The sequence below is a fragment of the Lepidochelys olivacea genome (assembly GCF_965140295.1).
Source record: "Lepidochelys olivacea isolate rLepOli2 genome assembly, chromosome: 13".
Classification (NCBI taxonomy): domain Eukaryota; kingdom Metazoa; phylum Chordata; order Testudines; family Cheloniidae; genus Lepidochelys; species Lepidochelys olivacea.
The window spans coordinates 11,373,762-11,396,247 of NC_140423.1; the positions used below are offsets into that span (position 1 = coordinate 11,373,762).

At 42.5% G+C, this 22,486-nt stretch overlaps 1 protein-coding gene across 1 annotated transcript in view; it reads left to right on the forward strand.

Moving 5' to 3' along the window:
- LOC311529420 (piezo-type mechanosensitive ion channel component 2-like) overlaps positions 1 to 22,486 on the forward strand; it is a gene marked incomplete at both ends in the record, with an annotated part of 61,953 nt that overhangs the window by 24,128 nt on the left and 15,339 nt on the right. The window contains 14 exons of the mRNA XM_084645395.1: positions 477 to 578; positions 721 to 886; positions 1,934 to 2,177; positions 3,620 to 3,716; positions 6,387 to 6,549; positions 7,837 to 7,926; positions 11,893 to 12,008; positions 12,589 to 12,657; positions 13,599 to 13,711; positions 14,367 to 14,478; positions 14,923 to 14,994; positions 17,289 to 17,455; positions 19,195 to 19,382; positions 21,813 to 22,037. Of these exons, the coding sequence (XP_084501521.1) occupies positions 477 to 578; positions 721 to 886; positions 1,934 to 2,177; positions 3,620 to 3,716; positions 6,387 to 6,549; positions 7,837 to 7,926; positions 11,893 to 12,008; positions 12,589 to 12,657; positions 13,599 to 13,711; positions 14,367 to 14,478; positions 14,923 to 14,994; positions 17,289 to 17,455; positions 19,195 to 19,382; positions 21,813 to 22,037 (1,924 nt within the window). The remainder of the gene's footprint in view (positions 1 to 476; positions 579 to 720; positions 887 to 1,933; positions 2,178 to 3,619; positions 3,717 to 6,386; positions 6,550 to 7,836; positions 7,927 to 11,892; positions 12,009 to 12,588; positions 12,658 to 13,598; positions 13,712 to 14,366; positions 14,479 to 14,922; positions 14,995 to 17,288; positions 17,456 to 19,194; positions 19,383 to 21,812; positions 22,038 to 22,486) is intronic.

A 22,486-nucleotide genomic window follows, 5' to 3' on the forward strand; every position in this document is an offset into this window, starting at 1 on the left:
TTCCATCTGTTAGGGACACAGTCCTCATCCTTTCAGCTCCCAACAGCTACTAACCTTTATTCAGCCCTGCAGCTCCTTTTATGTGAACCTGCTGGGCCCTGATTGGCTGTTCCTTGCAGCCTCTCTCCTATTGACTGCGCCCCATACAGTCTCTTTAGGCCTCTTTTAACTCTTTACATGCCAGTGAGGGGTGGACGCCCTGTCACACACTCCCATTGAATTCTTCAGAGGCTTGATCCAACTCACACTGGAGAACTCATGCCCTCAACACTAGTTGTTTCAGCATTGATGAGCGCTCACTTTTATTGGTAGCAATCGTGCCAACCCTGTGCTATCAGGAGGATGTGCTGTTATCCTGACGTGTGCCATTTCCCTTGAGAAATGCCAGTGCGCTTCAACTCGAACATTTCTAGGCTGTAAGCTCAGAAATTAGTTTAAAATGTTTTGTGTGATAAAAAGAACCCCTTTGCCAACAGATTATCCGTGGAGAACCTCTCGCTGGACAATCCATTCCAATCTGATTAAGTGGCTCTATCTGCCTGATTTTGCCAAGAGACCAGATGCCAGTTTTCTCCTGTGTAAGTATCAATCATCCAGTGCAGCATTTTACTGTCTGAAATCCCTGCTGCTATCTACTAATCATTGTCACCATAATATTAAACATAACCAGAGCAGTCTTGCCTGAAGCTGCTAAGAAGCTGTTTTCCTGTCTCCTCCCAGATGACTTCCTGCTTCTGCTTTTTGCCTCCCTGCAATGGCAGGTATTCGAAGATGAGAATAAGGCTTGTGTGCGAATAAAGGCAGGAGATAATGTGGAGATCAGCCGTGAATTAGACCCAGCTGCTCTCAGCCAGTACAGCCCTGTGCCAAACTTTATCCACTGCAGGTAGGAACCAACAAGTTTTGCTTTGGACAAGTATAACCGGTGGAAACATGGAATCTGGATTTTGAAGGTGTTTGGATATAAGATTTTATCAGGCCTTTAAGAGAAGTAGAGCTGTGCAGTTTGGATCTGGAGTCAGGTTTGTGCTCAGAGTCCCCATCCAATCCATAGTTTGTGGGTGTTTGTAGGTGGGGCTCATCTTTAGTTACAAACCCTTTAATAATTAATAGATTTCAAAGCCAGAAGGGATCACTAGATCACCCAGTCTGGCTTTCTGTGCAACACAGGGCAGAGAATTTTACCCACTTACCCCTGTTTTGAGCCCAGTAACTTGTGTTTGACTAAATCATAGTTTCAGGATGGGCATCCAGTCTTTATCTGAAGACATCAAGAGATGGGGAATCCACCACTTCTTTAGGTAGTTTGTCCCAACAGTTCATCACCATCACCCTTAAAAATTATAAACTGACCCACTGCTGCCATGCTGCTAAACTGTAGCACTCTGTTGGAATTCCCTATGTCTTATATAGTACAGTAGCTGGCTTTTAGTATACTCAATGCATCCAAATAAAATGTCATTTAATTACAAGGAGGCATGATATCAGAGAATGGACTAATATCCTAGGATAAAGATCAAAATAGATTTAGTTAACTTTATCAGCTCATTAGCAAAAGATCTTGAGTGGGTCTATGCAAAGTTCATACTGCGTGGAAATTTTTTGCACATAGCATCTTTTCTCTTCTCTGTCTGAACCAGCAATGTATTTATGAACCACTTTAATTTTTAGTGTAATAGACAGATAAAATAACTGTTTGCAAAAGGAGTGGGCAAGCCTATTATCTCAGTTCACCTGGTAGAGCTTCTACCTAGGGAACACAAAGTTCACTGATCTCGTCTCGACTGAGCTGGTGTATAATGTGTAGATGCAATGGGGTGCTGCCATAAGTCAAGGGGCACTGTTGGTTTACATATTTAAGTGCATGGCCACCAACTGGCAGACACGAGAGTCTCCCTGATACTGCTCTAACACTTCATTTCCCCTCCCACAGGTCCTATTTGGATATGGCTAAAGTGGTTGTGTTCGGCTACCACTTCTGGTTTGTGCTCTGCCTGATTTTTGTCACTGGGACAACTCGAATCAACATATTCTGTCTGGGCTACCTGACAGCCTGTTTCTACTTTATGCTCTTTGGAAGCGGTCTCCTTCTAAAGCCGGTCAAGAATGTTCTCAGATTGTGGGACTATTTGACGGCATACACTGCCTTAGTTATAGTGATGAAGAATCTTCTGGCTGTATGTATTGTCTTTCACAGAATTAGGGAAATATCTGCCCTCTGGCTATTTTTAATATTACAGAAGGACCTAGAGTCACCATCCAAAATCTGGGACCCAGTGGGCTAAGGAGTTTACATGTGTATTATGAAAAATGTCCCTGCCCTAAGAGTTTACTATCTAAGGCCCTGATCCTATGAAGACCTCCTCATGGGCAGATCCTTGAAGTCAGTGAGGTTCTTGACAGACAAAACGTAGAAGAAAGGGAAGTATTAGTATCCCCACTTTTCAGATGGAGGGGACTGAAGGATGCAGAGTTCATGTGACTTTCCCAAGGTCACACAGGTAGTGTGTGGCAGAGAGGGGAACATCACCCAGAACTCATGAGTCCCAGTCCAGTGCTTGAGCTGCAAGACCATCCATCCTCTCTATTTCCACAGCCAAGTAATAGCCAGCTGGCAGTGGAATCAGTGGGCGTCTGCTGTGTGTGAGGAAAGCAGGATGTGGAGAGCATGGGAAAGGGGGCCCCACACTTTCTGCAAATACAGAGCTGTGGGTGAGGTTGGTTTCAGGAGCTGTGGTGTGCAGGGGAGGTGAGTTTCAGGACAAGACTGGGGAGTTACAAGGGCACGACCAGGGCTTCCGCAATGAAGTGGCTTCACTGTCTAAAGCCTTTCTCTTCATGCATGAAGGGGTGGGGACACAGCCGCTTTGAAGGCTAATAAGTCCTGAGGCCAAGTAGTGGCTCTGTTACTGGCCTATGGCCTCTGGGGCAGGATTCTGCCACCCATTTGTGGAACTCCCCTGGGCACAGCCCACTTACGCTCTCTGTGACAGTGACTGGAATATGGCCCTGTTTGACTTTTCCAGTTCAGTTGATTTAAGCCCTTCTATATGATGATAAATGTTACATAATAAAATTATGCACATTTCAAAAAAATAATCTGGCCCTATATCTCTTTCGCTTAGAGGGTAGGGAAGCATTCACAGCTGTGGTCTGTGCTGGAGCTCTTCTGTGGATGAAAGGAAGATGTCTTTCCCCAGGCTACTCATGCAGCACCTTTAATGAAAACTAAATTCACTTTAAAAGTAAAAAAGAGTTTTCAGAAATAGCTTCCTGCTCATGAAAATCTATCAGTCCATCCATTAGGGACATGTGGCATGGCTTGGCCCCAGCTTTCCACGTGCGGGCCCTCCCAACAGCAAATAGAGAGCAAAGCACTTTTCTCTAATTACAGGCCATTCCTCCATGCTTCCTATCTTCTCTGTTCCTTTGGCAGGAAAGTGGGATACCTGAGAATCCTCTTCTCTAGCTAATTCAGGAACAGCAGTTAGAAAGGCTCATTAAACTGACCCATCACACTACTTTAGATAAAAACAGCAAGTGCAATTAGAGCTTAGATAAATGAATACAAGGAACAAAATGCTGCTGAGCCTTTTCACTGTCTCCTTTTTGATTGTAGATTGGAGCGTGTGCCTATCTTGATAAGTTACTGAGAAACCATTGCTGGCTAATACAGACCTTTGGCATGTTCTGTACTATACCGGGGTATGACTTGGGTAAGTAGCAAATAATGAACAGGCAGAGAGGAGGTACCATTTGACTGTAATTTCAGAAAAACATTTTCTTACTGAAGGATAAGCAAAAGTCTAGTCCACTTTTTCTACAAAGCCAATAAAACACTGTCTCAGTAGCTGTGCAAGCAGAGACCTGTTTATTGAAGTGGAGGTCACAAATGTGTATGGCATGTAACAATTCCATGTGGAAGCATACCATGGCCCAGCTAGTCTGGGAAACAGATAGGAGCTAGATGCTCCAGAGAAATGTAGAAAGCCACCGTAATACACCCTAGTCATTCCAATGTGTTATTCCATGTGGGGTGTGTGTATGTGAGAGAGACGGTGACCACAAAAGAGCCCAGAAGCCTCTACTGGAATTGTATAATGGCTTACGTAGGGTCTGATCCAAAGGCCATTGAAGCCAATGAGAGTCTTTTCATTGAATTCACTGGGCTTTGGATCAGATCATAGAGAATGAAAATAGGAGCTGAACCAGTAATCCTGACTTGCTGCCTTCCTATTCACGGTTGCACTGTTTCATGATGTCTATAGCAGAACCTGAGGGTTCTTTATAGGCTGCAAATTGCTGCAGGTTAAGTATATGTGTCTGTCAGTTTTTTCCTGCTGTGTTGTAGCATGAAGACTTGATACTGCCTGTATCAGAGGAACAACATGCAGTGAAGCGTTTGTACAGTTGGTGTGACGCTTTAGATCTTCAGTGATCTAAAAATTAAAAAGCAGTCCTACAAAAAGTGGAAACTAGTGGAAATAACACAAGTATGTAGGGACAAAATTAGGAAGTCCAAGGCACAAAACGAGATCAAACTATCTGGAGACATAAAGGGTAACAAGAAAACATTCTACAAATACATTTGAAGTAAGAGGAAGCCCAAGGAAAGGGTAGGCCTGCTGCTCAATGGGGGAGGGGGAGAATAATAACAGAAAATGTGGAAATGGCAGAGGTGCTTAATGACTTATTTGTTTCGGTTTTCACCAAGAAGGTTGGTGCTGATTGGACATCTAATGTAGTGAATACCAGTGAAAATGAGGTAGGATCAGAAGAGGCTAAAATAGGGAAAGAACAAGTTAAAAATTACTTGGACAAATTAGATGTCTTCAAGTAACCTGGGCCTGATGAAATGCATTCTAGACTACTCAAGGAGCTGACTGAGGAGACATCTGAGCCATTAGCAATTATCTTTGAGAAGTCATGGTAGACGGGAAAGATTCCAGAAGACTGGAAAAGGGCAAATATAGTGCCAATCTATAAAAATGGAAAATAAGGACAACCCAGAGAATTACAGACCAGTCAGCTTAACTTCTGTACCTGGAAAGATAATCGAGCAAATAATTAAGCAATCAATTTGCAAACATCTAGAAGATAATAAGGTGATAAGTAACAGACCGCATGGTTTTGTCAAGAACAGATTGTGTCAAACTGACCTGATAGCTTTTTTTGACAGGATAACAAGCCTTGTGGATGGGGGAAGCGGTAGATGTGGTATATCTTGACTTTAGTAAAGCTTTTGATACTGTCTTGCATGACCTTCTCATACACAAACTAGGAGAATGCAACCTAGATGGAGCTACTAAGGTGGGTGCAAAACTGGTTGCAAACTGTTCCCAGAGAGTAGTTATCAGTGGTTCACAGTCATACTGGAAGGGCATAATGAGTGGGGTGCGGCAGGCATCAGTTCTGGGTCCGGTTCTGTTCAATATCTTCATCAATGAGTTAGATAATGGTATAGAGAGTACACTTATAAAGTTTGCAGACGATACCAAATGGGGAGGGGATGCAAATGCTTTGGAGGATAGGATTATAATTCAAAATGATCTGGATAAACTGGAGAAATGGTCTGAAGTAAATAGGATGAAATTAAATAAGGACAAATGCAAAGTACTCCTTTTAGAAAAGAACAATCAGTTGCACACATACAAAATGGGAAATGACTGCCTAAGAAGTAGTACTGTGGAAAGACATCTGGGGGTCATGGTGGACCACAAGCTAAATATGTGTCAACAGTGTAACGCTGTTGCAAAAAAAGTGAACATCATTCTGGCATGTATTAGCAGCAGTGTTTTAAGCAAGACACGAGAAGTAATTCTTCTGCTCTACTCTGTGCTGATTAGGTCTGAACTGGAGTACTGTGTCCACTTCTGGGCTCCACATTTCAGGAAGGATGTGGATAAATTGGAGAGAGTCCAGAGAAGAGCGACAAAAATGATTAAAGGTCTAGAAAACATGACCTATGAGGGAAGATTGAAAAAATTGGGTTTGTTTAGTCTGGAGAAGAGAAGACTGAGAGGGGACATGATAACAGTTTTCAAGTATGTAAAAGGTTGTCACAAGGAGGAGGGAGAAAAATTGTTCTTCTTAACCTCCAAGGATAGGACAAGAAGCAGTGGGCTTAAATTGCAGGAAGGGAGGTTTACACTGGACATTAGGAAAACTTCCTAACTGTCAGGGTGGTTAAGTGCTGGAATAAATTGCCTAGGGAGGTTGTGGAATCTCCATCATTAGAGATTTTTAAGAGCAGGTTAGACAAACACCTACCAGGGATGGTCTAGATAATACTTAGTCCTGCCACGAGTGCAGAGGACTGGACTAGATGACCTCTCGAGGTCCTTCCAGTCCTATGATTCTATGATTCTATGATTTCTCCTGTGTAGCTCTTCCTGAGGACGAGAAATGCGAGCTGCCTGAAAATGAAGCAGGGGTTGTTTGGGACGCGATAAGTTTCACTTTCTTGCTGGTCCAGCGGAGAATCTTTGTGAGCTATTACTTCCTCTACGTAGTGGCAGATCTGAAGGCTGCCAAGATCTTAGCTTCAAGGTACATGCACTGGATGTAACAAGTTTAAACCAACAGTCCCCAATGGTGCAGAGAAGTTGGAGGCTCCCGCTTCTCTGTAAAGAAATCTGGTCTCTCTGGGATTTGGATTTCTGGGGATAGTAATGGGGAGCCTCCCAAGGTGTGTGTTCCAAAAACAAGGGATCCAGTCAGACAATTATTAATACTTGTTGAGCACTGATAATGTGCTCAGTGCTGTAAAAGTAAACAAGATATGGCGCCTGCCCCAAGAAGCTTACAACCTGACTCAAGCCTCTATAATGCCCTGGGTGATGATGCAAACTCAAGGTGGGGAAGAAATCTTGCAAAGGTTTCATGTAAGGAGTGTGACTTAAGAAGGCAGATGTTTTAAGTGCTTGAGGCTCCATTGCAATGATCATGCCTTAGCCAATTTGTCAGTGAGGCAAGAGATGAGGATGGGTCTATGGTAAACCTGGCTTTACATCCTAACTTTCGGGACCACATACTTCACACAATGGGCAGGGTGGGGAATATAGACCTTTTGTGACTGTTATAACATTCATCTGTAGTTCTGAGGATTTCAGTGGAAATCCTGAAGGGTTTGACAAGCAGATCGCCATGTGTTTAGGAGCTATGTTTGGGCAGTACCAGAAAGTGGCAGAGACAGAAAATATGGCATGTGCCATAAAAAAAATGTCACCTAGAATAAATAATGTGCAACTCTGAACTGTGGGATTATAATTCTATTGGGATGTTCATGGGACACCGTAGTCCATGAAAGAGAAGCTTCTTGAGGTGGAGAGGATTCCCTTTACCCTTTCTACATTCCTCTCCCACTTCAAGTTTCTGTTTCTCGTTGTCCCTTATCCATTATCTATATCTGCTTGTCTGTTTCTGCACTTACAATACACCCCTTAATATGGTATTTAATATCTATCAACCCCTCTCTCTGTTCAAATTTCTGCTGGAGTGATTTACCCTGAATCATCCATCTCACTGCCAGAGTGACTCTTCACTGAAATCTTCAGAACTGCTGTTTTTATTGGTGGAATCAGAGGTCTGATGTCAATCTCTTTTTTACCAGAACTCACCAATCAGAGCCCAGAGAATGATGTAATTGCTGTCAATTGCCTTAATCCACCAATGAGAACGGAGACAGAAGTGTCACTCCAATGTGATTTACCAGATTGATAATGCTCTGGTTAGCGGGGTATATTTAACACGGTCTACCCCTTTGTGGTATGAAGATAGTTGCATGCTGCACAGTGAAGTGTTTATCGAATGATCTGGTTTGTTTCACACATGCAGAGGAGCTGAACTGTTTGAAGTAAAGCTGAAAAAAGTTGTGGCGCTCAGATTGGAGGAAGAGAAAAAATCATTACAAGCCATGAGGAGACAGTAAGTTTGCTGTTCATTTAAAATCACACACTACTTATACACCACATATCTAACCGGTGACTACAGGGATGTGTAATCTCTTCACTTCTCTCTCTATTCTATACTACAGTATAGGATACTATATTTTCCATCCTCTTTGATTCCCCCTCCCCCAACCTTCTTAGTGACTCATAACTCAAATCCTTTCCCGTCACTATGAGGAAGAGTTAGGGCTAATGCTACAAACAACAACAATGGCAATCAAATGAAAATAGTTACTGATGAGCTTCAAATGGAGGGAGTCAAAATATGTACTCAGTGCCCAACACACAGTAAAAACTCCCTGCCCTTATTCTTCTGTGGGACTTTAGGATCCTGATAGAGGTAGTTCTAGGAGAGTTTTGGACTCTCGACGGCAAGACCAGAAAGCTATTGACTCCGCTCCATGGTTGATACTACAGAGGAATTGTAACACAGGCCAGCTGTTTGGCTGGTACAAGATCCCTTGTGCTGGACGACAATCAGCTGTTCTGTGCCATGGAATTTTAGGCTTTTCACTGTTTGAGAACAAATTGCCAATAGGATCAATGATGGTATCCAGTCAAAAGGATTGTCTGCATTAGGGCTTTAGCCAGTAGTGTAGCTACACTGGTACAAACCATACCATATTGCACTGGGGTAAACTGAGTCTGGCACTGGTACAATATATCCCAGTTTGAAACCACGGTAAGTGGCATTGGTGCAAGTCCCCATTAACACATCACATCTACAAAAGGGACTGGCACCGGTACAACTACACCAGTGCAGCTATAACACAAGGCTTTATTAAAGAGTCCCACACTGGAGATGACCCCATTCAGACAAAGACAAACCAACCTAGAGACGTATTAAACTTCCCTTGAAGACTGAAAGGATGTGTGAAATGGGGACCTGCACTGTGCCTATAATCATTGGCCCCACAGGGGTGATAAATCTGATTGTACTTGGCAGTGTCAAGTCCCTGGTGCTACCTGATTACTGATGTGATATAGGCGACAGCCCTGTAAGAAACAATACAATCTGCCTGGTGCTGTCAGACTGGAATAATGAGACCCACATTCCGTCTTGCAGTGGGGACTGGATGAAACCTCGATTACTCGTTAGATAAGCAAAGCTTGATCAAACATTTCATGTCATCTGCTGCAGAATTTCACAGATGTTTCCTTGCAAAACTCCTAAGTTAAATGCCAAACATTTCCTCACCACATGCAAAGTTGGCCAAAAGCCAAACATTGGTGGAGTTTATTTTGGTTTGGCCTATAGTATTACATGCATATATCAAACTGCTTCCTGTTTTGAATATCAGATCTTGGACTCGATAGCTTCCAAATCTTAGCCAGGTCCAAAGTAAGCTGTGCTCAGTAAAAAAAATAATAATAATACTAGCAACAGTATACATAGTCAGATGAATAATTATGCTTTTATTATTTCCTGGCTGGCTAGCTTGCATGTGTTCTTATGGAGGCGACCAGCCTTCTCAGAGACATATGCTGAGCCCATTCTGGCCAAAGGGTATGTTATTATCACAACCTTTTTTCTTAGCTGTCAAAGGAGTGCTCCTCAACATCTGTATTCAGAGCTGAAGCCAATTCCTACTGAAGTCCATGCAAAGATTCCCCTTGACTTCAGTGGGGTTTGGATTAGCTCTGTTACAATGTTAATATTCTCAAGTTAATTTAAGCCCAATGAAGACACAGGCCTCCTGTTTTAGTATCAGTTATAATATTTTAGATAGATATGCCCTGGGGCTAGTGTTAGTGCTTGTGATAAAAGCTTCAGAACGAAGCGTATTGGTGACACTTCAGGTGTTAGGAGGAGATGGTGGGGAACGAGATTGAAAGAGAAAGAGAGAAAAAGAAGTGTCTAGTTTGGGTACAGGACTGGGAGCCGAAAACTCCTGAGATTAAGACCCAGCTCTGACAAGGCCTCTGCTCCATCTGTGTCGTCGGACAAACTGGTTCCACATTTACCAGCTGGTGCTAGTTACCAGGGCTGTTCCAAATTTTTCTGTCAAAACCTTTTTTCGATGAAAAAATTGGGTTTTTGACAGAACACAGTGTGTAGAATGCGTGTAGTTCCTTGAAAATTTTTTACTTTCTTCAAAAAACCCAAACCCCAAACATTTTTAGCTGAAAACAACATTTTTGGATTTTGGTAGTTTTTGGCCAAAAACGTTTATTTTGCGTTTTGTTTTGTTGTTGGTTTTTTTTTGACAAAAAGTCAACATTTAACATGAGGAAAAACACCCATTTTCTGATCACCTCTATTATTAATACTATGTTGGAGGTAACAATGACCAAGTTGGGGCTCATATGTCATGGGGATTTTTTGAGGATCACTATGTAATGTTTGCAAAAAGAAAAGGAGTACTTGTGGCACCTTAGAGACTAATCAATTTATTTGAGCATAAGCTTTCGTGAGCTACAGCTCACTTCATCGGATGCATTCAGTGAAAAATACAGTGAGGAGATTTATATACACACAGAACATGAAAAAATGGGTGTTTATCATGCACACTGTAAGGAGAGTGATCACTTAAGATGAGTGGGGGGGAGAAAACCTTTTGTAGCGATAATCAAGGTGGGCCATTTCCAGCAGTTAACAAGAACGTCTGAGGAACAGTTGGGGGGAGGGGGCGGAATAAACAAGGGGAGATAGTTTTACTTTGTGTAATGACTCAACCACTCCCAGTCTCTATTCAAGCCTAAGTTAATTGTATCCAATTTGCAAATTAATTCCAATTCAGCAGTCACTCATTGGAGTCTGTTTTTGAAGTTTTTTTTGTTGAAGAATAGCCACTTTTAGGTCAGAAATTGAGTGACCAGAGAGATTGAAGTGTTCTCCGACTGGTTTATGAATGTTAAAATTCTTGACATCTGATTTGTGTCCATTTATTCTTTTACGTGGAGACTGTCCAGTTTGACCAATGTACATGGCAGAGGGGCATTGCTGACACATGATGGCATATATCACATTGGTAGATGTGCAGGTGAACGAGCCTCTGACAGTGTGGCTGATGTGATTAGGCCCTATGATGGTGTCCCCTGAATAGATATGTGGACACAGTTGGCAGCGAGCTTTGTTGCAAGGATAGGTTCCTGGGTTAGTGGTTCTGTTGTGTGGTGTGTGGTTGCTGGTGAGTATTTGCTTCAAGTTGGGGGGCTGTCTGTAGGCAAGGACTGGCCTGTCTCCCAAGATTTGTGAGAGCGATGGGTCGTCCTTCAGGATAGGTTGTAGATCCTTGATGATGCGTTGTAGAGGTTTTAGTTGGGGGCTGACGGTGACGGCTAGTGGCGTTCTGTTATTTTCTTTGTTGGGCCTGTCCTGTAGTAGGTGACTTCTGGGTTCTCTTCTGGCTCTTTCAGTCTGTTTCTTCACTTCAGTAGGTGGGTACTGTAGTTGTAAGAATGTTTGATAGAGATCTTGTAGGCGTTTGTCTCTGTCTGAGGGGTTGGAGCAAATGCGGTTGTACCACAGAGCTTGGCTGTAGACAATGGATTGTGTGGTGTGGTCTGGGTGAAAGCTGGAGCCATGTAGGTAGGAATAACGGTCAGTAGGTTTCCAGTATAGGGTGGTGTTTATGTGACCATCGCTTATTAGCACTGTAGTGTCCAGAAAGTGGATCTCTTGTGTGGACTGGTCCAGGCTGAGGTTGATAGTGGGATGGAAATTGTTGAAATTATGGTGGAATTCCTCAAGGGCTTCTTTTCCATGGGTCCAGATGATGAAGATGTCATCAATATAGCGCAAGTAGAGTAGGGGCATTAGGGGATGAGAGCTGAGGAAGTGTTGTTCTAAGCCATAAAAATGTTCGCATACTGTGGGGCCATGCGGGTACCCATAGCAGTGCCGCTGATTTGAAGGTATACATTGAAGACAGAAAGCACTTACTTTTCTAAATGCTAATGATTTTTATACTCCTGTCTGCGTTCTGTCTTAAACCTATAGAATGGAACTAATCAAATTGAAGCAGAAGAAACTTGACAGTTTGAAGCAAATGACACCAAGCCCAGAAGAAACAGCTATGGATCAATCCGCCAAAGAGCAGCAGCTGCTAGATCTAGGTGAAATGATGTCACGTTAAATAGCCTGTGTAGTGACAACAACATGGAGAGAGATCACTTTGCCTTCCCTTCCTCTGCTTTCCGTTTTTGCACTGCACTGCGTTTTTGTACTCCACAGTACACAAATTGCCTTTTCACAACCCCAGTGCTGCTGAAGCTGAAATTCACATTCAGCCTTCGCATCCAAAGCCAAAATAACTGGGCTCTGTCCAGGCCTTGTCTGTAGGTCTGTGGGATGAATTTAATCCCTGAAACCCACAGTTAGGCCACTGGTCTTTGATATAAACTCCCTCTGCTGCTCCTCACGATGGGGTATCTAGGCAATGGGATTCTGGGGTATGAGATCCAGGGAATGGATCCTGCCTGCAATTCAGAGCTGCTGTGGAGAACCCCCCTAGGGCTCACAAAGAATGAAGAGATCTACCTGTACATACAGCCAACCCACAGGCTCCAATGCAGTCCCACAGTGGGCCCTGCACAGCTTTGTGAATTGAGAAATGTAATTCTTTTAAGTTGTGGAGAGGGGAAAAAAGACCTGTCCATCTGTTTCACGACATACATTTTACAACCACCTTTGCAGAGGAGGGCGGCAACAAGGAAAACAAGGACAAGAAGATATGGTGGCAACCCTGGGTGAACCACACCTCCAGTAAGTTTTCTGTGTGCACTAAAGGTTTGTGAGCCACAACTAACTGGAAAAATGACATGTATAAGTTAGGGCAATGTAGCCTGCTAGAAACAGTGTCTTTGCACACAGTTGCTGGGATTGTACACAACAAGAACCTGCAGAAACTTTTTGTTTGGTTGGATGGTTGCATTTTAGCCCCACACTCAAAAAAACAACAACAAACCACCCCAAAAAACAAAACAAAAAAATACAACCATAGGGCTTCATGTAGAAGTCAATCGGAGTTTTGCCATTAACTCTAGTGGGAGCAGGCTTATGATTCTGCTGTAAACCTAAGGCCAGATTCTGCTCTCGGCAGGAATACCTCCCCTGCTGCACACACAGCAGGCTGGCAGCAAAAAGGAAACATCATGGGTGGGGGGGGGACCCATAGAGGACAATTGTCTTTATTTAATTCGGGGTCAGCTGACAATTACATGATTTATAAAACACATTTATAATGCAACCAATCTGTTCTTCAATAGCTGTCCTAACAGTCAGCCCTATTTAGGAAGGATGCTTGCTATGTGTATCTTAGCAAAAACTGTACCATTTGTCTGCTCTGTCCCTTCCAAGCCCTCTCCTAGCCCTACATATTTCACTGCTGTTGAAATGTGGTTTTCTTTCCCAATGTCCCTATTCATAGCCTAAGGGCTGCTCTAAAGTATATTAAGCATAAAGATACTAATCAAGCGAATAAAAAATAGTAACAGCAAAAATACTCGCATGCTCCACTATGCTAATTAATATTTACTAAAACGTGTTCTGTTAAAATGGCTAGACTAGGATTTTCAAAGCCACATAGCTAGGCAGCTCCTATTTAGATGTGCAACTCTTATTGATTTCAAGGGGACTTGTGCATCTAAATCCCCTGGACAGCTCTGCAAAATCTCAGCCACATCTCTTTCTGGAACTGATTTTAGTGATTCGAGCTGGGAGCTACTACCTCTTTGAGACAGACAGTGAGGAAGAAGAGGAACAAGGGCAGACAGAAAAGAGGGAGGAAGAATCACCAAAGAAGAAAACAGCATTCCAGGTGCAGGACTTACTTATGATAATACTGAGTAGTGTTGCCTAGTGGATTGAGCACTGGACTGGGACTCAGGAGACTTGGGTTCTATTTCCAACTCTGCCTCTGGATTCCTGTGTGACCTTGAGCAAGTCACCTGATTTCCCGGTGTCTCAGTTTTGCCTTCTGTAAAATGGCAATGATGATGCTTATGTCTTTTGTAAAATGCTTTGAGACTTACGGGTGAAAAGAGTGAGGTCTTATTATTAATTTATTATTAATCATTAATTATGATTATTTTACACAGTTACCTTTTTTCAAAAAAATCCCAAGAGATTTACTGCAAACTACCAAAATATTTTCCTAACATTGCTCTTCCATGGAAGCAATTGCTGTTGTTACTAGGGGGATGTTAGGTGTCTGTAAAGGGAAGCGGAAGGCGTCAGTGAATTCCCAGTGAGAGGGAAAGTGGTCTGTAGACCCATGAATGGGAGAGGAGCAAAGGGATCCATCTGAATGGAAGTGGGAACGGGGGACACACCACATATTTGATCCACTCTATTAAAAAGTTTGTGAAGCTCCGGCATACCGGAGTACGTCAAACGAAACACAGCTTAGGCTTGATCAGCTGGATGGAAGCACCAGGCTTCTCTCCAAAGACTAATGGGGTTTCTCCATGCAGCTTGCATATGAAGCCTGGATGTCCAGCTCTAAATCAGCTCTAAGAACAAGAAAACAAGATGAAACCAGAGAGCAGAGGAAGAAAGAGGAGGAGGAGCAACTGCGACTGGCAGGTAATGGGAAGAATGCACAGACACCTGCGCACAGGGGCTGCTTGGCCAAATTAGACAGAAAAAGAACTGTTTGAATGAGAGAGGCTGTAATTCCTACAGCAAGAATCACTAATAGAACATTAAGGGTAGTCATTTACATGTGGCCAGGTCAGGAAACGCTGACACCAGCTTTAATTACCATCCATATCGCCTGTCCGCAGCACATCCCACATGCTGGATGAAGACTTCCCTTTTCCATAGCCATAATGCCCTTAACTTTGCCCCACATACATGTGCATTTCAATACAGTGTCTTGTTATCTGATTATGTAACCTGCAGCTGGAGTCATAACCCCATTGATTTCACTGGGCATTGTGCTGGGCTCATAATTCCTGAATAGCTGGAAAGATGTCAAGGCAAAGTTTCTCTCCTCTATAGCTCTGTTTATGTTCCTATATGATACAGGAGAGGTGAAGTTGGAATTCCATGAAGAGAAAGGGGAGATATCAGTCACTGAAGAGAACCTAGATGAGCCAGGTGAGTAGCTCCATATTGTAGCAGCAAACCAGAAGCCCTTGCTCAGATGACTTCATAGACTCATAGACTTTAAGACCATAAGGGACCATCATGATCTAGTCTGACCTCCTGCATTCCAGGCCACAGAACCTCACCCACCTACTCCTGTAATAGATTCAAAGCCTCTGGCTGAGTTACTGACGTCTCAAGATTTGAAGACTTCAGGTTACAGTGAATCTACCATTTACTCTAGTTCAAACCAGCAAGTGACCTGGACCCACATTGCAGAGGAAGGCAAAAAACAACCCAGGATCTCTGCCAGTCTGACCTGTGGGAAAATTCCTTCCCATCCCCACAAATGGCAATCAATTAGACCCTGAACATGTGGGCGAGACCCACCAGCCAGAAACCTGTGAAAGAATTCTCTGTAGTAACTCAGAGCCCTCCCCATCCAGTGTCCCATCTCCAACTGTTGGAGATATTTACTACTAGCAGATGTAGATGGGCCATATGCCATTGTAGGCAATCTCATCATATCATCTCCTCCATACATTTATCATGCTCAGTTTATTTCCCCCTTTACTCCGCTTGGAAGGCTGATCCAGAACTTCATTCCTCTGATGGTTAGAAACCTTTATTTAATTTCAAGTCTAAACTTACGGATGGCCAGTTTATATCCATTTGTTCTTGTGCCAACATTGGCCCTTAACTTAAATAACTCCTCTCCGTCCCTGGTGTTTATCCCTCTGCTGTATTCATAGAGAATAATCATATCTCTTGTCAGCCTTCATTTTGTTAGTCTAATCAAGCCAAGCTCCTTAAGGAGGGGTTGTAAGTGCTTTGGAGGATAGGATTATAATTCAAAATTATGTGGACAAACTAGAGAAATGGTCTGAAGTAAATAGGATGAAATTAAATAAGGACAAATGCAAAGTACTCCATTTAGGAAGGAACAATCAGTTGCACACATACAAAATGGGAAATGGCTGCCTAGGAAGGAGTACTGCGGAAAGAGATCTGGGGGGGGTCCTAGTGACGCAAGCTATGAGTCAACAGTGTAACACTGTTGCAAAAAAAGGAAACATCATTCTGGGATGTATTAGTAGGAGTCTTGTAAGCAAGACACAAGAAGTAATTCTTCCGTTCTACTCTGCGCTGATTAGGCCTCAACTGGAGTATTGTGTCCAGTTCTGGGCGCCACATTTCAGGAAAGATGTGGACAAATTGGAGAGAGTCCAGAAAAGAGCAACAAAAATGATTAAAGGTCTAGAAAACATGACCTATGAGGGAAGCTTGGAAAAATTGGGTTTGTTTAGTCTGGAGAAGAGAAGACTGAGAGGGGACATGATAACAGTTTTCAAGTACATAAATGTTGTTACAAGGAGGGAGAAAAATTGTTCTTCTCAACCTCTGAGGATAGGACAAGAAGTAATGGGCGTAAATTGCAGGAAGGGAGGTTTAGGTTGGACGGTAGGAAAAACTTCCTAACTGTCAGGGTGGTTAAGCACTGGAATAAATTGCTTAGGGAGGTTATGGAATTTCCATCATTGGATATTTTTAAGAGCAGGTTAGACAAACACCTGCCAGGGATGGTCTAGATAATACTTAGTCCTGCCATGAGTGCAGGGGACGGGACTAGATGACCTCTCGAGGTCCCTTCCAGTCCTATGATTCTAAGTCCTCTCTTGTAAAGTAGGTTCTCTGCTCCTCTGATCATCCTAGTAGCCCTTCTCTGTACCTGTTCCAGTTTGAATTCATCTTTCTTAAACATAGGAAACCAGAATGCCACACAGTATTCCAGATGAGGTCTCATCAGTGCCTTGTATCATGGTACTAACACTTCCCTATCTCTAGTGGAAATACCTTGCCTGATGCATCCTACGATTGCATTAGCATTTTCATGGCCACATCATATTGGTGGCTCATAGTCATCCTGTGATCAGCCAATACACCCAGGTCTTTCTCCGCCTCTGTCACTTCCAGCTGATATGTCCCCATTTTATAGGGATTAAGAAGAATTTTTCTTAAATGCATGACCTGGCACTTTACACTATTAAATTTCATCCTGTTTCTATTACTCCTGTTTTCAAGGTAATTCAAATCTTAATGTATGATATTCTGGTCCACCTCTGTGTGGGCAATATCCACTTCAGTAAGATGGATCAGGATTGGATGGGAATAAAGATAACCTAAACTGACCTTTGAAATCCTTTATCACTGTGTCTCAGCCAATGCTGAGGAACTGGTTGAAATAGAATAGTGCATAGAACCATTTCCTGTTTGTAACTGTATATGTTTTTTTCCCCTTTTGACAGAAAGTATAATTGAAAGGATAATCAATACAGTCAAGTTTACTTGGGTCTTTGTTCAAGCATTGCTAGATGATATTACAGAGGCACTGAACTCTCTCTGTAAAAATAACCTGGACATAGCAAATGTGCTGAGAATTGAAAGGTGCATGCTATGGCGAGAAATTAATAAGGTAAGATCACTGTCATTTTACACAATGTCCTGTTTTTTTTTGTTTATGTAACAGGATGTCTGACTATATTCAACTGTAACAAGCCGGAAATTCTGGGCTCTGTCCTGAAATCTTTATATACACAAAATTCTCATTGAGCTAGATATGCATAAAAATGCCCCATTGAGCACAAGCTCATTGATAGAGGTGTCTTGAAAAGAGAAAAGTCACATAAAATTTTCATTGGTCACTTCAATTCCAGTCCAAGACTCCATTTCAAGTCACTTTTAATTTTCTTTTTCATTTTCAAAATATGATGTCCAGGTTTTTTATTGAAGTTTTCCAACCAGTTTCTTTGATTATTTATGCATTACAATAGCAACTAGGAATATGGTTTATTCATGTTCATTTGTGGACCAATCTTTCTGCATTAGGTCATGTTCTGAAACCCATTGTTACTCCCCTGAAAGAGACTTGATGTCAATATAAATTCTGAGCGCTGCTTACATCACTGAACAAAAGTATTCCAGGTGCCTGAAAGACTGACATGCAAGGAAAGATTAAAAGAGCTAATATTTAGAGCTGGTTGAACAATTTTATTGAAACTATTTTCTAATGAAAAATGGCTTTTTGATTAAATGGGAACTTTCATGAAAAAAAATCCTGTTATTGTAAAAAAAAAAAATTGGGGTTTTCTTTTAAAAAATAAAACGGGGTGTTTTTTAGTTTTCAGCAACAACAAATTGAAAAAAATTGTTTACATTTTTTGTTTTTTCAACAAGAACCAGGAAAATTTTAAGAAAAGTTTTGGTGAAACTGAAAATCATTTGTCTTCATTTAAATTTTTCATGGAGAAAAGCCCCAATAATTTAATAAGAACATAGGAACTGGTGTATTGCAGCGGTTCTCTAACTGCGGGTTGGGACCCCAAAGTGGGTTGCAACCCCATTTTAATGGGCTCGCCAGAGTTGAAGCCCGAGCCCAACTGCCTTGGGTCAAAGCCTGAGGGCTTCTGCCCTGGGTGGTGGGGCTCAGGTTACAGGCCCCCCCCCCCAGCCTGGGACTGAAGCCCTTGGGCTTCGCCGCCCCCCACACCCAGGGCCGTGGGGCTTAGGCTTTGGCCCGCCCTGCCCAGGGCAGTGGGGCTTGGGCAGGTTCAGGCTTCGGTCCACTCTTCTGGGCTCATGTAGTAATTTTTGTTGTCGGAAGGGGGTCGCGGTGAAAAAATGTTTGAGAACCCCTGGTGTACTGGATCAGAACCAAGGTGCAGTTAGTCCAGTGTCCATGACAGTTAGTCCAGTGAAAGTGGCCAGCACCAGATTCTTCAGAAGAAGATGTAAGAAACTCCACAGTAGGGAGAAAGGGGTCTCCTCTTGGTCTCCAATAGAGATTGGCTTAAATCACAAAACATGAGGTTTAATATTCCTTTCAAAATTTGTGCTATTATTAATTTATGATAACACTGGATATTCTTGAGATCCAAATAAATATCTATTCCCACAGGTTTCTACTAACTATGTTTAGTTGACTAAGAGCTGTCATGCTTATATTCTGAAGGGCATTAACAGCAAGGAAGGGAACATCTTATTTAGTGTGGGACACAAGGATATAAAAAGAGCACCAGCCATCGGTTTTAAAGATGGGAATTCCCCATGGGAAGTAGGGGTCTCAAAGGGTAATATGGGATTACAATCGCTTCCATTGACAGAAATGAGGACAGCATTTTTCCCATCTGACTGATTTTGTATTAATTTTTTAAGGGAAAAGAGGCCTCGCCAGACACAATTCTCCAATATTACAACATGAAGAAGACTCAGCAAGTGCAAGCAAATCCTTATGGAGGAAATAAAATGAAAGGCACATGGGAGGATCAGCGTGAAGACACATTAGAGTGCCAGCAGATACCCAGGGGGGGAACCCAGCTACCTCATGAGAGCAGTGCATCCAGGTGAATAGACGGTGGAACATTATCCTTGTCAGAACTTCTCATAAGAGCTGGTCAAACCTATAGTGAGGTAATGTGCAGCTAGGCAATATTTGCTGGATTTGTTACAAATCTAAGGTGTTTATCTGCTCCCCCAACCCCAGCCATAGTATCTGAGCAGCTAACAATATTTTAATGTATGTATCCTCACAACTCCGTGGAAGGTGCTGTTATCCGCATTCTACAGCTGGGAACTGAGGCACAGGGAGGCTACATGATGTGCCAGAGGTCACACAGGAAGTCTATGGTGGAGCAGAGACTTGAAGCCAGGTTTCCTAAACCTTAGGCTAGTGCTCTGATCACTGAGCCATCCTTCCTCTCAAGCCTCCAAGCCTGGGTTGTGGAGTGAACCTGGTCCCAGTTCAGAGTGAGTCTGGGATAACTGATGGTTTGAATGGAAGCTGGGTGAAGCTCGGCAGCTCTGCTTTGCTTCACTTTGAGATTTTTAAATTCATTTGAGCTCAAAGCAAAAACTGTGGCATGAAGCAGGAGTAATCCCAAGGGAGGGGTATCAGTGTCATCAGTTAGCCACACTTGGAGTCAGCTAATGAATGGTTACAGTGAGATGAGGTGGCATCCTGCAAAACTCAGAACTGATAGGTAAGGTCCCAGGAAGAAAATCTAAGGGAAAAAAGGAGTTCAGGAGAACTGGTGGTTTCTCAAGGAGACAATATGAAAGGCACAACTGCAAGCTATCTTGATGCAAAGGAAAGACAGGAAGAATAGTAAGAGGCCACTATGGCTCCATCAGGAGCTCTTTAATGACTGGAAAATCAAAAAGAAATCCTAAAAAAAAGTGGAATCATGGACAAATTTCTAAGGAGGAGTACAAATGAATATGCACAAGCATGTAAGGGCAAAATCAGAACAGGTAAGGCACACAATGAGTTACACCTAGCAAGGGACATAAAAGGCAGTAAGAAGAGGTTCTTCAAATACATTAGGAGCAAGAGAAAGATGAAGGAAAGTCTGCTTAGCAGGAAAGGAGGGCTAATAACTGATGACATAAAAAGAAAGCTGACATGTTTAATGCCTAGTGGGTCACACATTGAATATAAATTAACAATATGATGCAGCTGCGAAAAAGACGAATATCATTGAGGGGTGTTTTAGCAGGAGTATCATATGTAAGACACGGTAGGTATTTGTCCTGCTCTACTCAGCACTGGTAAAGTCTCAGCTGGAAAGCTGTGTCCAATTCTGGGTGCCACACTTTAGGGAACAAATTGGAGAGAATCTAGAGGAGACAAAAATGATGAAACGTTTAGAAAACCTGACTTATGAGGGATGGTTAAAAAAAACTGGGCATGTGTAGTCTTGAGAAAAGATGACCAAGTAAGGACCTGATAACAGTCTTCAAATGTGTTAAGGGCGGTTATAAAAAAGATGGTAATCAATTGTTCTTCATGTCCACTGAAAGTGGGACAAGAAGTAATGGGTTTAATCTGCAGCAAAGGAAATTTAGGTTAGATGTTAGGAAAAACTTTCAAACAATAAAGGTAGGTAAGCTCTGAAATAGGCTTCCAGGGGAGGTTGCGGAATACATATTAGTGGGGATTTTTCAGAACAGGTTGGACAAACACCTGTCAGGGATAGTCTAGGTTTACGCGGTCCTGCTACAGAGCAGGGGCCTGGATGTGGTGACTTCTTGAATCCCTTCCAGCCTTACATTTCTATGGTTCTATGATTCTATGAAAAATAGCCCCTAGGGCAGTGGTTCTCAAACTTTTGTACTGGTGATCCCTTTCACAAAGCAAGCCTGTGAATGCGACCCTCCTAATAAATTAAAAACACTTTTTTATATATGTAACACCATTATAAATACTGGAGGCAAAGCGGGGTTTGGGGTGGAGGCTGACAGCTCGTGACCCCCCAGGTAATAACCTCATGACCCCCTAAGGGGTCCTGACCCCCAGTTTGAGAACCCCTGCTCTAGGGAGTGGCTACAGGGAGGTCAGTTAGCAACAGCTAAACTCGGGGGAATGATTACAGCGGAATTAGCTGGCATGCAGCTGGAGTAACCCATGTGTAATATTGCAGAGAGATCAATTAGCATGCAGCTCATACAATGACTGCTGTGAGGCCAGTTAGCCTGCAACTAGTGTGATGCAACATGAAATACTTTGAATACTTTAAAAGAACAAGCTTATAACGTTAATTAATAACGTTAATAACGTTAAATTCTGTGTGAATCCTTTCTAATCACTGTCACCATGACCTTACATGTTAAAATTCTTAGCTGGATTCTGAATTTATGGTGAGTGAGCCCCTTCTCCCTTTGGCATGAGACAGGAGGTTTCATATTAGTACAATTATTTCAATGTCAATTAAGAAACTTAACTTATGATTTTCAGTGATTTTTTTTTTAAATAAAGAAACTCATTCTGGATCTAGGACACCTGATGAAGTTGCTGAGGAAATTAATGGAGATGAGGCAGGACAGAAGGTGGAAGATGAAGACAGCGTCAAAGAAGCTGCCCCAGAAATGACCACTCCTCTTCCTTCCTCTGAAACAAAAGATTATGCTGTTTCCCCATCAGCTGAGAGGAGCAAAGAAGCAGGCAGGCCATTAAATGAAGTTCCTGTTATCATGACTGCCAGTGAGCTGCTTCTGAACAGGCAAGAAAGACCTAAAGTCAAACCCAGCTGCAGAGATACCCACAATGTGTTCATGGAATGATGATGTGCCTTAAACAGCATGGCGCCACTTAATTGTTTCTAGTTTTTTCACTTGCACAAGCTGACATGGGACACTGTGTTTGATGTCAGACTAAAAAGAGACTTTATAGGGCAGATGCTCAGCTGGCGTAAGTCAGTGTAGCTCCATCCATAGTAAAGCTATGTCAGTTTTCACCAGCTGGGGGATATGGAATTATGGATTATAGTCTCCACCCATGAGACTAAAACTACTGCATGGTCGAACTGGTTAAAAATTTTCACATTAAAAGTCCCCCCCCCCAGCTTTTTTTTTCCAAAATGAAACTTTTCATAACAAGTTGTTGAAATGCTCATTTTTTTTTGCAAATTTTTCCATATGATTTTTACTGAAATTTTTACCAAAATAGATT